At 34.2% G+C, this 15805-nt stretch overlaps 1 protein-coding gene across 1 annotated transcript in view; it reads right to left on the bottom strand.

Moving 5' to 3' along the window:
* Positions 1-211: 211 nt before the first annotated feature.
* The window catches only part of LOC129004772 (uncharacterized), a 30406-nt gene continuing 14812 nt past the window's right edge, over positions 212-15805 (bottom strand). Inside the window, exons 3-10 of the mRNA XM_054433399.1 lie at positions 15200-15302; positions 13642-13794; positions 9993-10128; positions 9120-9247; positions 4569-4691; positions 3160-3324; positions 623-853; positions 212-339 (exon numbers count right to left, since the gene is read on the bottom strand). Coding sequence (XP_054289374.1) covers positions 212-339; positions 623-853; positions 3160-3324; positions 4569-4691; positions 9120-9247; positions 9993-10128; positions 13642-13794; positions 15200-15302 — 1167 coding nt within the window. The remainder of the gene's footprint in view (positions 340-622; positions 854-3159; positions 3325-4568; positions 4692-9119; positions 9248-9992; positions 10129-13641; positions 13795-15199; positions 15303-15805) is intronic.

Raw genomic sequence — 15805 nt, forward strand, 5'->3', positions numbered from 1 at the left:
TATTAAGCTAGCAACACATATTATATCACAAAACGTTTATTTAAAAATAAAATTCGGTTCAGAACTTTTAAATCATAACGGCTCTTTTCGGAATGCATAGTCCGCATAGTTGTATGTCTACTTCAATATTTAACATACAGCATTTTTTTATGCATACATATTTATACAAACTAAAAACAAAACAAAAACTCAATGTTTGAACATGGGGTTATCAGGGACTGTTTGGCGCGTTCGTGCAGGGTTGTTGTACGTAGTCCAGGCAGAACCCTCTGTTGCCCACGTCGTTTGGTGCCTCGACGTTGTTCGTGTGAAAGACTAGTCTGAATGGCTTCACAGTGCCTGGAAAGTAAAATCAAGTGAATACTGTTAGATTTAGAACTGTTAGAGATAAAAACAAAATACGATTTGAATACTTTTTAGTGACGAATTGTTGTATTCATTGTTGTAAATTATTTCTACTTTTATTCCTCATCAAATATAGTTTAAACGTGGCTCATTAAAACATATTCTATTTGAATGAGAAATTTGCTACAGCTGAATTTTCCGCACTGATAGGTGCCCAAAAGACAATGTGAACACAGTTAGTATTACAAATTAAAATTCACCACTCAAATTTACTCACTGTAGACGGTGGCTGGCATGATGCTGACTTCGCTGTTGAGAGTTCCTCCACACAGTCTGTCCACGCAGCCCGGGGTGGCGGGGGTGATCATCCTCCCTACATTACTGGTGCAAGGGATGATCAGCCAATCAGTGTTGCAAGAGTTGGGACCGACACCTCCGATCATGGACGTCACGGAGTTCTGGCCCAGGGTGTTGCCGGTCAACGTGAAAGAGTGCGTCCTGTTGTTCACTGCGAAGTTAAACAAATTTGTTTCACTCTAAAGACATTTAGCATATCATAGAAACCTCATTTTGAAATTATTTACGTTTTTTCCTACGGATTTTGTGCCCGAGTACAGTGCTATTTTATTTGGTTTGTTTGCAATATAAATCGTCTGATGTTTGTGTAGTTGGAGATCATGTCCATTCTCACTAGAAAATATCAACCAACGCTACCATAACTCCAAGGAATGTTAACTCAATAGATCCCATACTATTGATGGTATACAATCCTCTTTAAAGCGGACGGTGCGAATATTGATCATACACAACACGGAATACCCACACAGGAAACCCCGTTGAAAATGTTTAAAACAGCGGGACCAAAATTAAAAACTAGTAAGAAGACGCGGGGGTTTGGAGAGTATTCGTAAGTTTTGGATTGTATTCGTGAGCTTGGAAGAAAAGCCACCAAGAGCTTGGAAACCTTGGTTATTGAACTAACGCTTTAGAATTATGTGTTCATTGACAAGATAACTTAACCATTTTATTGTAAATATAACTTTTAAAGGCTGTTTGTTCCTTAGTACATTATATTTTCAGATGAACTGCATTAATAAGAAAAAAAAGAAAACAAATACCAATGAGAAAAGTAAATTGATAAGCTCAATAAGAAATATCTTTCTGTTTTAAGAAACAATAAGCAAATAAAATATCATATTGTTTCTGTGGGCCACGTAAAAAGATCGATGAAATGTATATGAGTGATGCGCGGGTGTATGAAATTGAATGCAAATCTATGTTAACTCAATAACCGCTTGGCGGCGAGCACATAAAAATTCCCACGACCTACCACTAAGCCTCGTATAAATCATCGACTTACAACCTATCGTTCGAAATATAAAAGAACGACATGTTTATATTTCTTTAGTAAAGTGGAGTAATTATTCGTTACGCTTGACAAATAACTACTGTTACTGTTTTGAGTCATAACATTCATACTTTTTAATAGCAACTTCAGAATTTATATAAGAATAAAATAAAATAAAATACAGTTTCCGACACTATTATATATTTTACAATCAATAATTACAAAACAGTAAATATTTATTAAAGATTATACAGTAATTGGGATCGATATCAATCAGTCATATCAAATATTTGGTAAATTCATAGATAATGGTAAAATCCAAACATATTAATTACGAAAGTTAACAACTGAAATAAATTACGTAGGAGGTTCCAATTGGGAAAGGCCATTGACATTAAAGGCCATGGGTTAAACCATTGACTATATATACCTGTTAAATATAACAATTAGTTTTCATGTTTTGGTGAGGTGCAGTAGATATTTTTGTCATTAACAGCGTGTGCAGTAGATTATAACTCGTTAGATGATTTTCCCTATCAAACAAACGAGCAATTCAATAGCACCATCCTGGTGTAAAAAAGCCAATTAAAACTGCGTTTTAATTTACGCTTCGATGGCTGCCATTTAAACAAATGCACTTCCTTTACCGTGAATTAATTCAACGTGTTGTAACTGTGACAAATATGTAACATTTGCATGTTCTGGTTGTGACTGTGGGAGTATATATCGATGATGTTTGTATGCACATAACCTCTGTCAGGAAGGTTTTCCTATCTCGGAGAAACGAATTCATCAGTTCAGAAAAGATTGTCCAACCTTCAGACCTATACTTTTTCTATAGCGATGGACTGTTGAATTTTCATGACACACATTATATTATTATTGCCATATTGCAAAATTATTTTTTTCTTTTGTCATATAGGGACGCAATTATAGGGTGTGTTTAAACCCTGATGATTGAAGCATGAGTGTGTATAATGGAGTATGATAAAGGCCCCACTAGAAAAACAGGCCATGCTGCAGGATCCATGAATACTGGATAGATTTGTTAATAGATTCACTGCAATATCCCACATGTTTCAGGTAAATAAGCTGGATATTTGTCAGATTTTAACGGTAACATTTTAGTACAACTATCCACCACTGTGACGTAGTGTTGCGCTCCCCACGCTGCAGCATGGCCTGCTTTTCTAGTGGGGCCTTGGTATGATGCATTGTGCAGTTTTATTTTTGACCAAGACCAGGTGTTTCTTAGGCCAGGATAGTTTATTAAAAGCCCAAATACTGTGGTTAAGGCCATCATAAGTTTCTTACTTGTCTCAGTATTAAACCAGCGACCCTGTGATGGTTAGGCGGGCACTACAACAGCTCAGCTACCAAGCCGTAGGATACACAATTTTGGGGATAGCCGTAGAATGAACCCAGGACTACCAGGAAAGATTTTCGTGCGTTTTAGTCATAATTACCTTCATCTGGGCACTGGGTATACTGGATACCACAGAAATTGCGCTCCATCCTCACACAGATGCTGTAGTCTTGGTTGGACAGGTGAAGACCCGTCATAGGCTCGTAGTTGAAGGACTTTATCTGTCCCGAGACTCCAGTGAAGTACTGCAAGCATCCGTCTTCAGCTGTTACAAGGAGGATTGAAAAATTATTATATATCAATATCATATAACTAGGATACTGGCAAAAGTTATTTTAAAAAGTAAAGTACAATATTAAAGTCTTTAAAAGATTTTCGTTTGCAACAAGTTTATTATGAAAATCTAAGTATTAATCACTTACCTTAAAGTCAGTAATTTACTATAATTTATAAATATTAGTCAATAAAAGAAATACCACCACAGTATTTAATCTATTGTAAATGAAAACCATTGAACTTACACACACACACACTTGAACATATTACACTTGAACTACATTCGTTTGCAAATTAAAGAATGCATTTAAAAAACATCAATAGTTGGTAATGTTCAGGTGAAAGAATTAAGACAAGTTAAATTTTAAAGTTAATTTTAATATTTATATTTATATTTAGTTATATAAATCAAATCTTTTTGTGGAAATAAATACTTTGAAATACTGATTCGATTGTACACTTTCTTATTCTTTAAAAAGAATTTTTGGCTTTTATAAATTATATGAAACCCTTTAGAAGCAAAGTGACTTATTAGCATGCTCTGCACTGTAACATTTTAAGCCCGGGCCATCAAAGAAAGTTATTTATGAGCTTTTGTTCAAGTTTTGAGGTTTGTTCATGTAAATTCTTCCTGTATTTATTATGTTGATTCATATTTTTACTCAGTAGTTGCAATATTTTATTTCTTGATTCAAAAGACATTATTCTTTAGGTTTCAAAAATAAGAGAGAGCATTAGATAGTACACACACAAAAATAACATTAATTGCCAAGTAAAAATATTGAGCCTTGAAGTGTTTACACTACAAAAAGGGAAAAATCAACTTAACTAGTCTAAGCTATAAAAAAACTAAATTAATTGTAAAACCCATTTAATTTTTTTTTCAATTGCTTAGCCCTCGTGGTCTCATGGATGTATAGTAAAACATATGTTGACAAATATTTCGTTGAATTGATTTATGATATAACAAGGAAACACTTTTTTACTCGTAAATTCAATGAATTTTGCCTAATTGCTTTTGACTTGGTAGAAGCCACGGTTTGGTGGTAAATGATGAGTTTGAGTACAATCCTCTGCCATTCACGTCTTTTATCCCCTTCAATTTACTTAGATATCTTTTCCATGTTCTGTATTTTCCACATATACCTTATCCTAGTTAGATAACTATAGATTGACGGTAGATATCATAATAATTGTTTAAATTCTGGTATCAAAAGTCAGGGATGGTATTACCTTTGTAGTTAGAGCTGCAAGGTATCTGGCAGACCTTGATTTTCCAATGTCTGTTCATCGCAGGACCACTGGTTACCACAGTCAAGGTCACAGGACTTGTGCCGAGCCCTGCATCGATGTACACTGCAAATCAACATTGTGTCATAACTTATGCATAAAATAGTTCACGTGGAATATTACAAGTAAACTTGATCAATTGCAAATTAAGTTTTTTTAAATGTTTTTGTTTCACATTGGTAACGTTTATTGGGCCAATCTCATAGAACAACTCATCCTAATCTATAACATTGTTTATGTTACATTTACAATAGTAAGTCAGATTTAAGAAATAATTTAAAAGAAAATAACTTTGTGAGATACCTCTATAGCAATGTTCTATTCGGGCAAAAACCTGGTGTCAGAAGGTCTATGTACTATAATGTTAGACAGATTATAATAGCGATAAAAACTTATTGCAGAACAACGTTTGGGATCTAGTCCTTAATTATTTATTTCCATAAAATGCATATCCTTTACAGGTGGAAAATCCGGAATTTAGCAAGATTTATAAATATACTAGCAGAGTACCCGTCCTTCGTACGGGGTTGGCATACAAGTATAACATGCTTATTGCAGTTATACTAGATCTTTGCGTTTGCAATGTGAGAAGACACGGTTTGAGAAAATCTGCTTCCTTATTACACTTTTACAGTTCTCATTGCGTATCACAGTTTTTTGTTGCTGCCTAGTTCAAATTAGCTGTTTTCATCAAATGAAAAAAGTGTTGCACCCTGTTGGTAAATCATATAACTTTTTAATGTTTTTGCATATCATAGAACCAACTCTTTTAGTTGAAACAGCTGGCGAAATTCTTTAATTCCCATATGAATACTCATAAGGTTAACATAGGGAACTGCAGAGCCACTGGGGCGGAGCCCGAAAGGATTTTTTACATAAGAATTTGCCTATATGTTAATCGGGAATGTGAGCTATCATCATGCCAAATTTTTGCCCAATCCGACCAGTATTTTTCACGTTTACTTGTCACAAACATACATACGTCCATACATCCAAACTTTCTCATTTATAATATTAGTAGGATGATTTGCAGAGATCAATGTCTTATAAACAACTCATAACGTAACGTAAAGATTTCACTATAACAGTTTGCGGAACGAATGCTTCCCTAACAGCTGATCCATTAATGTATCAAAACATAAGGGAAAAACTAGAATATCGACAAGACTGCGATGATAATATTCAGAGTGGTCTATGATTATGTGGTCTGATTGGCCCATCCAAATGGGTTTTTATTTTTAATGGAAGCACACGTGTTAGTTAAGCCATTGATTAAACATACTCCTTTGTGTTAATAAGTCTATGAATGAATCAAATGATATTGCACAATAACAACCAATTTAAAATGGAAGCGTCGGCTGGTAAACCATAATAGTTAAAATTAATAGATAAAAACTGAAACGTAAAGTTAAACTTGGCTTCGACATTCCCTTCATCTTAAAATTATCCTTCCTTCAACACAATCTTTGGACACAAGCCCCTTTCCTTGTAATATATAAATAAAACTTAATACGAAATCAATTTAACAAGTGCTTCTTTCTAGCTCCTAAGCATTCAAAATAGTTTTCTTTTAATTCATATGTGACATTCTTTTCAAAACAGACTGTACAGGAGGATTTAATGACGATGTCACCTTGCATTATTTAACGACTTTGTAAGGACAACTACATTTAGGTGCAAAGGTTATATCAGCAGGATGGTTTTCCTGTACAGGAAGTCCCCTGAGATTCCTTCACGTTTTCCATTATCTCGTCGACACCAAGAAGCACGATTTACACTTCTTTATGTGACGTAATTTAATTACAAAATAGAAACTGAGTTAATCATGACTACTGCAACAACTTAGCAATAAGAATAAACTGTTATTTTTGTATTTGTTATCGAAAATCGCTTATTTCTGCACAGATTTAGGAACAATATGTTTGAGCTCTTATGATTAAGTATTTACATGCAACACCATTTTTATAGTTAGCGCTAAATAATTCACAAAACAGAAGCGTTTTGAACGATCATAAAACAGCTTCCACAAGAGATCCCTATTTTTTTCAAAGTGAATGGAGGTTATCGATGTATTCAACTACTGTATTTTTATATTATTATTTTATATATTACTATTTTATATTTTATTATTTTATATTAATACTAGCTGGCCCGACATACGTCGTCCTGTCCTATTGTGATTTTATGTCACATGCTCGTTCATTTTCAAGATGAGCTCGTTCGCATGGCTCAATCACGTCCTGGTTGAAGTTCGTTCGCTACGCTCACTCACCTTTAGGTTGGAGCTCGTTCGCTGCGCTCACTTGCCTTCAGGTTAGCTCGTTCGCTACGCTAACTCGCCTCCAGGTTGAAGTTCGTTCGCTACGCTCACTAACGTAACTTTTGGTTGCAAATTAACTGTTCTCATAAATTAAAAATAAATATAGTGCTGCACCCTGTTGGTAAACCTATTAACTTTTTAATGCTATTGAACATCACAGAATCAAATTGTTTAGTTGCACCAGCTGTTAAGATTCTTTAATTCCATTTAAATATGAGTACTCATAAGGTTAACATGGGAAACTCCAGAGCCACTGGGGCGGAGCCCTATTGACGGATCTGCACCAAACTTTACACAAACCATCCTTGAATAATGCTTAATAATGCCTGAAAGTTTCATTACAATCTGTCGAGCGGTTTTGGAGTGCATAAAGGACAAACATACAAATATACAAACATACAAATATACAAACATACATTGAATTTTATATGTATAGATTACTATTGTGGGGAGTGAGCTGGCGTAATGGTTAGAGCACGCGACTTCAGTCCCTGAGGTCCAGAGTTCGATCCCCGCTAAGTCACCAATGGATTTTATCTAAGTGATAATGCTGCAACCCCTAGGTCTAGCCTGAAGTAATGTGAAAAACAATCCCAGGCTCGTGCCTAGCGTCCTAGGACAAAAAATATTACTATTGTGTTTTTTATACACCTTTAGCCGATAACAATGCTTCAATCAATACTAGCTATCAAGAATGACTCTGAATGCATTCCACTGTTTTCATTTGAAAATGAGCCAAATACACGGCCGAAGTCTTTTACTCTACCTTATTATTTTTATCTTTGAAAAGAACTGCTTTCACTCAGCAACATATTAATTAAAAAGCAACTTTGCTGTTGTATGCTATAAATAAAATTATAATTTATATTACAACAACAACAACGATTCACATTAATAACACTAGAATTTAAAAGTATTCCAAAAAGACATTACTGACTTAAAGCATATACAAGGTATCATAACTGTTTAAACGTAAAAATAAGGCCACCGTGATAAAACACATAATTTGTTTTTCACTTGAATCTCAGAATAATAAAACAAAACATGTTGTTTTATTACTCTGAGCTTGAATCAACAATTTGCAGTAATCCTTCGAATGCTGTAGTGCTGCACTGTAACCTGTAAACATACATTGACCCTTTACACACCCTCATGTCAGAGGTTGTTGTCGAAGTACGGAAACACACCAGCATCATGGACAGCTTCAAACAACCAACCTAATTCCCCGACAAAGTGCACACATCTGATACCCTGCACTTACTAAGTGGTATATGTAGTCAAATTTTGTTATAAAAATAAGATATTCCCATTAATAAGAAAAATGATATACAGATAAGACTTGAAAGCTACTTTTTCGTAAAAGTAAAGGAAGGTAGTGAAAAATCATTGCGTGTAGGTTTTTAATTATACTGACCCACAACAAAATTCGAGGTTTTAAGTTTGTGGTTCACATGTGGTTTACAAGCTTAGAATCAATATTTATACTGTACAGTGTTACGATAAATATGTTTTTGTATGGTAAAGAAAAAAGAAGAGAAAATCCTTTAAAAACATGAATGTCAAGCATTATGAACATCAAAGCTTCCAAAGCCGATTCAATTTCTTAAGTATCAAATCAAATCTCTCTTCTTTGTAAATGAATTATAAATATGGAACTGAAACGGGGTATTATATCATTTAAATATCCTGTCTCGCAGTTTTGAATTTGTTTTAAGATATTGTTTGCTCATTAGTTGAAACTAAATATACGTTAAATGTGTTAAAATTGTTGGCGCAATGGACACGATTTAGTCTCAGCGAGTGAAATAATTATATACAGTATTTGCATACAGTAGAGTAGACTTAATTGTGATTGAACTATCCAATGATTTACCCGTGTATTTTTTTTACTATCATCGTTATAAATCATAAGCGTGAATTTTAAATCTACACATTGTTTTCAAAATGTGTCACAAGAAAAAATTGTGCAGATAAGTAGAAGTAATACATTGGCTACTTTACATGCACGGCCAGAAAGATATAGTGATTTGACGGTCCAAAAAAGACATAATGATGGGTTAGAAGTACGTACAACATAAACATTCAAAAATCCTTAGCCCATGATGCATCTAAGTAGACATAATTAATTTTATAACAGCATACAATTTTGTGAAGGCAACTAGAAATATACTTACTGTGGTTGCCGGCATTCATACCACAAATGGTAGGCACAGGACTACCTCCAGATACCAGGAACTGGTCATTGTTACACATATGGTTCAGCGTCTCTGGACCACTCAACACGAAATTATCAAATTCAAGCCTGGAACAGATAAATTACGTTTGTAAATTGTGATTAGTCACCAGAACTGTTTCATGCTCTATATCAACGCATACCAACACTTCTTGTATAGCTCTGTCTAGTCTTTGTAGCGTATTTCAGTGTTTCAGCCTGTAAATATCAACCAATCTCAACTGTTCCAATAGTTTGATCCCCAAGTGTACTTGGTATCATTGACCCTTTGACAGATGTTAGGCATTTTCCTGACGATAGTCACAACTTTTATTTATTTTTTTTTTATATTACAGTAGAACCTTGATAACAATACTCTCATGGAGATTATCAAATAAAACCTGTTATCAAGGTTGACTTTTTTGGTTGAGGTTTGCAATAACATGCAATCAAAGGGTAAAATAATTATAGGGAGTTTGGAAATGACACTGGTTTTCAAGGGTGACTTGTTATCGAGGGTCTTGTTATCAAGGTTCCACCACACAAAATAAATTAGACAAAGCTTTGAAACACCGATATTGAACACTTACGGCATAAGCATTACTAACTTTATACTAGCTGTATTATATACCTAATATTTTCTGCCAAATTATAAATATTCATACCTACAACTATTCTTTTCAAACATAACTGTACTACGTGATGTTTCCATTAAAATCAAGCTTAAATATAAAACTAATTTTTTTCCATTATAATGTTAAAAGTTTATAAACACGCTAAGGAACGCTAAGGAAATAAGATGTACTTAATTTAGTAAAAGCGAAGCCATGCTCACCTATACTGACAGATGTCAGGATGTGCCTTCTGTATGGTGAGTTGACAAGATCCTGAACCATCGTAGAAACTAGGGTAGCCCGGGTTGACGAAGTAGGAACAGTTCTGACTTGTAGTTTGGCCACAGGTCGCCATGACTGCACAAAGAGAAATTGTAATCACATTTCAACTTCATCTTTTACTAACTTACTCGTCAACGCGGCTCTGGAACATAAACGATCTCCGATCTTTGGGGGAATAATAATCTAAGAGGAAAGGGACTCTCTACAAATTTTGCTACACGGATATACCTAATTTCAGATTGGTGTCTTAGAAGAATATTCTTACGTTCTTGGTATTCTTTATAATAAGTAATAAGTCGAATTGAATTATCTAGTAGATTGTATATGCGTAGCGACATTTTGAAAAATGGAGATAAAATAAGTGGTCATATCCATAGCAACGAATACAATTATAAAATTACTAGCTGTACCCGCGGGCTTTGCCCCGTTTACCTTCTTAATTTTCAAGATGAGCTCGTTCGCATGGCTCAATCAAGTCCCGGTTGAAGTTCGTTCGCTACGCTCACTCACCTTTAGGTTGGAGCTCGTTCGCTGCGCTCACTTGCCTTTAGGTTAGCTCGTTCGCTACGCTAACTCTCCTCCAGGTTGAAGTTCGTTCGCTACGCTCACTCACCTTTTGGTTGCAAATAAGCTGTTGTCATGAATTAAAAAAAATAATAATAGTGCTGCACCCTTTTGGTAATCCTTGTAACTTTAATGCTATTGCACATCATAGAACAGAACCAACTTGTTTAATTGAAACAGCTGTTAAGATTCATTAATTTCTTTTAAATGTGAAAAATCATAAGGTTGACATGGGAAACTCCAGAGCCACTGGGGCGGAGCCCGAAAGCCCGATCAGAATAAAAACTACTTAGTTTTTCTAATTAATACCCAAAGAATCGGTGTACCGAATTTCAGCCTCCTAGGTAAATGGGAAGTGGGAGAATTAGTGATGAGTGAGTGAGTGAGTGTGTCAGTGAGGGCTTTGCCTTTTATAAGTATAGATTATGAGCTATACATTTGTTTTGAATTTTTCAAGGATTTTATGGTGTTGTGGCAGGTTATGCAAGTAATTTGGTAATACTGTAATATTATCCACCGTGAGATTATTGGTACTGAATTAACAATTTCATTCTTCCACACTTGATACAATAAGTTTGTTTGGCAAAGTTGTTATTTGCTAATGCTCAATACAACATAATAAAACAGTTTAAGGACCAAAGCGATTTATTTACACACATCGCTTATATGCAAAAAAATTAAATAAAATTAAAAAAATAAACAATACGTACATCTAAGTATCTATAGACAATTAATGTTATTTAATTTGTGTTAAATCTATATACATGTCTAAGATTCACAGGATTCTCCTCTACAGACATATTTACACACACAATTAACTCAATCATTTCTATTGAAATACCAATTAATTTTCAGAACTTTAATAAAGCGATTCTCTTTAAATGCCGTTAGTGCATTAACCTTTAATGCAGACATCCTTTTATAAACAGATCTTTGAAAATAACATGGTCCCTCATTTAAAAAGATCTTTAATCCAATAAAAAATTCACAAATCTAACGTGTTCAAGATATCAATAACACAAGACCGCAACAACTAATACACTATCCTTAGCATACCTTTACCATATTCTTAGCCTCCTTTGTGGTCAATTGATTTGTACGGTGGTGCAGCTATTAGCGTAATTGTTAAAAGAGTATTCTCGAAGGAGATTTCAAGTTTAGTAATGAAAACATTATTTTTTTTTAATTCCCTGCCTTAAAACCAATAAACACTTTATTGTCCATTACCAACTTACTGTAGCCTAAAGGTAGGTATTGATTTAGCCCAATAATGTTATTCACAAAGAACTAAAAGTCATTAACACAGACAACATTCCAGGTTTGCCTGACTGGCCATTCGGTGGCTTATGCAATTCGGCTGCAAAACTTACCATACAAAACAAAGGTAGATGAGTCCTGGGTTTGAGTCCCGCCAGTAAAAATGTATCAGCATCCATTTGTTACAACTCACTTTTTGCTTTCCCTACGCTTCAATCACAGGCATTCCGCCCATGAGGACAGGAAATTTCGAGATTGAATTATGTTTTAAACATATTTTCTTATATTTAGGAACCATTAAAGTATAAAAACACGGCAATGACTAACCATTACATTTGCAATGACACAAAGACGGCTAGTATAATCATATCCTGTGATCAAGTCGTCAATTTTTCCAAAAGAGTTCCGTAAACTACATAGTTGTATGATTCGTATACATACGGTTAACAGAAGAAACTACTTACGACTTGAATGCTATGCTTTGAATGCTGGTGAAAGGGCAGAGAGTGAGGGAAGGCATTATGGGGGTTGGAATGTAATTACAATAGCCTCTCAACTACTAACCCCCTGAGCACCACACATTGCGACTCATCGAATCCAAGTGCCTACTGGGAATTAAACATGATATCTTCCGTGTGGACAGACTCCTGAGTATAAAGAGATCAAGGCTTTTTTTTGGAGTAGAGTATTCTTGATCTTGTTATAAATTTTATCAAGTTACATATCGCAGTTCAAGAGTGAATTGCCTTGTGCAGTTTTTAACTGACTAAGACCAACTGTTTTCTGAGACAGAACATTTTACAAAAAGTATGGAGATAAAGAACAGTTTAGAGTCAGTTTCGACCCATTAAAAAGCTGACTTCCCTCAGCATTCAACTGAAAACGGCTTTAATTACTATTTATGACATTAGGTAGAATTATTAAAGCTAGAAACGTTATTTTACTAAGTTAATTGCAACAAAAGGTTTAAATTACATGTATCGGTCAAGTGATCATCGATTTTTGTTGTTTGACTACAGCTGTTTCGTGTTTATAAACACATCTTCAGGTCAATGTTGCATTGATTTATCCCGTCCATGGAATGGTTGTCGTGAGGTTGGAAGTTCACAAATAACACCCGTACACGAAACATTAAACATTAAATTGGCCAAAACAAAAAAACATAAAAAAGACATCGACCACGTGCGGTGCCAGTAGAAGGTAGGTCATGACTTGCACGTGTCCGATGTCTTTTTTATGTTTTTTTGTTTTGGCCAATTTAATGTTTAATGTTTCGTGTACATGTGTTATTTGTGAACTTCCAACCTCACGACAACCATTCCATGGATAGGATAAATCAATGCAACATTGACCTGAAGATGTGTTTATAAACACGAAACAGCTGTAGTCAAACAACTACAATCGAGGATCACTTGACGGATACAGGTAATTTAAACCTTTTGTTGTAAAAATCAGTGATACAGAGGCTATACTATAAAAATGAAAATTAATTGGTTACTCTAACTAGTAATTAACTATAAAATTGGAATGATGCAATAATTTTACATATACAAAACCTATGAATCAAAGTTTCAAGACTATTTCCTCAAGGTCTTAATAGTAGACTACGCAAAACAAAACTCCAAAGTGGACGATTCTAGAGAGTTGTGATCTTAACCTCCCTGCTTTACCTCTTTACATGTGGCATCTATAGAAACCCAGAAGACCTAGTATTTAGTGTTATTTTAAGTAATATGCTTATGCTATTATCTATAATCTAGTACTCACATAGACAACAGACTCCAAAGTTGTGAGCGCAAGGACCACTGACTACTCCTCCCCTCTCAACACACTCACTCTCTGTGAGGCAAGTGCCGTTGTCACCAGACGCTGCCATACAGGCGCGGTTCTCGAACTCCACGACCGTGAACAAAGACAGGACTGAAACATTGGAATGACAAATAGACAGATTGCATTGGTAAAATCGGTATGAAGTGATTAGAATGGATGATTTTACTAGCGTCTACTATTTATTGCCAAAAGTGTTCATACTTTACAGGTATTAATCCGAGATCGTACATTGTATTATTAACGTTTAAGAATTGTCCACCCAATTACGAATTTTTTAAACTAAAATAAAAATTCATAAATATATTACTGATTAAAGGGGGAAATATGATTTTCGTTGAAAAGTTTGCGAAAAGTTGTCATATTAATCCGCAAGCTAAGTTTCGAGAGCTTTTAAAGCATTTGGAACTCAACCGAAACCGAGATAATTTGCGTTCATGATATTACATTTTAATACTACAACTTTCCCTAATAAGGACAACTCAATACTTCCTATAATTGATCCATGCAATATTGAAATAAACGAAATTGTTACTTTGTAAAATTACTACTTATTATCTCTTTATTTGTTTTATAAGAACTGTATCATAATTTTAAATCATCATTACCAACTTAACTCATTCGCATGTTAAAGAACATATCATTCAATTGCCACAAAAATAATAGTTACTATCAGTACTATAACCTATCCTAAAACTTTATCACGCTCCAAAGGTCCTTGCGTTTTAATTGTATTTTAGTTAGAATTTTCAAATCGTTGGTAGTGGAAAAGTGCTTTTAAGCCATCAGGAATAAAGTTAGTTAATAGTTATTTTTAGTAAATTTGACTTGGCTAATGCAAAATGTTAATCTTGCTAAATAAATGAGTTATTGAGTTATTGAGTTATTGAATGTACTTATAAATGTAAAAACAAGTTTAATTCAAACAACAAACCAGCTGCCATTGCAAAATACTAAGAAAACAACTTTGAAATGTAACTTTTTAACTTTTTAATTTGCTTTATCACTCCTGGACTAAAAGCGATCATTTGACTTTTGTCTCATTAAAGTACATAAAATTGAATCGAATAAGAATATAAGAATAAGAATAAGAATAAGTCGAATAAGAACATTTTAAAAGTCGAAGCTTTAGGCCTCCAGAAAACCTCTGATAGATAGATAGATTTTACTCAGTTCGTAGTATTTTTTGCCACGTACCAGAGAAATATATTTATTTGAAAATCAAACTGTATTAATGTGTTCAAGTATACAATCAACTATTCAGGACGTACTTGACTCTTTACTTATATATTTTACTTTTTAATTTTTACTTTTTAATTTTTACTTTGCAATTTACTTTTTCATGGACAAGTTTGATCTGTCAATAGTAAAAGCTAGTACGTTTCATACATTTTTTTGCAAAACGACTCATTAGCTTAAAAAATTTTAGTAATGCGATTTTTATCTCTCGTGTTATTTTGCATTGCTGTGTGTGTGTGTAACAATCTTTAAATCTTACATCTGCCATCCCTGTTGTTGGGAGTTGAGGGTTGTTTTCCTCCTGGTCTTCTTCTTCTCACTACTGTAGGGCGACGACCTAAGTCGTTGCGAGGAACTTCGTACTGCAATCAAATGAATTTCGATATAGAATTCTGTAGGTAGAACAGTATATGAATTACTTAGAAGTACACTAAATAAAAAATTCTCTACTCTAATATGAGCAAGGTTTGCTTGTAAATATGTATGCTTGCTTGCTTGCAAAAAATACCTCGAAAACGGCTCCGACGATTTTCTTCAAATGCTGTAAATAGTATATTTCTGGCCTAAAAACGAGTTTACTGCAGTTAGCCAACAAAAATCTAATTACGTAGAAAAATGAAACTGAAAGTCACATTTTTTTTAACATTAGTCTTATGGGTTGCTAAGTAACCATGTTGGTTGAATTAAATAACAAATAAAAAGTAAACAAAAGACTTGAAGTTGTAGCATGTGTTCATAATAAGCCATCTACCCACACATGTATAATAGCACATTGACATTACAAAATACAGTACAAAAGGAAAAACATGACTTTACTATTGAGCATAGATTATACTGAAGATTACTCGATAAATTGTAGGCCTAG

This window comes from Macrosteles quadrilineatus, unplaced genomic scaffold, assembly GCF_028750875.1.
Source record: "Macrosteles quadrilineatus isolate MER2022 unplaced genomic scaffold, UCM_ALF_1.0 Scaffold_11__1_contigs__length_5352618, whole genome shotgun sequence".
NCBI classification, from domain to species: Eukaryota; Metazoa; Arthropoda; class Insecta; order Hemiptera; family Cicadellidae; genus Macrosteles; species Macrosteles quadrilineatus.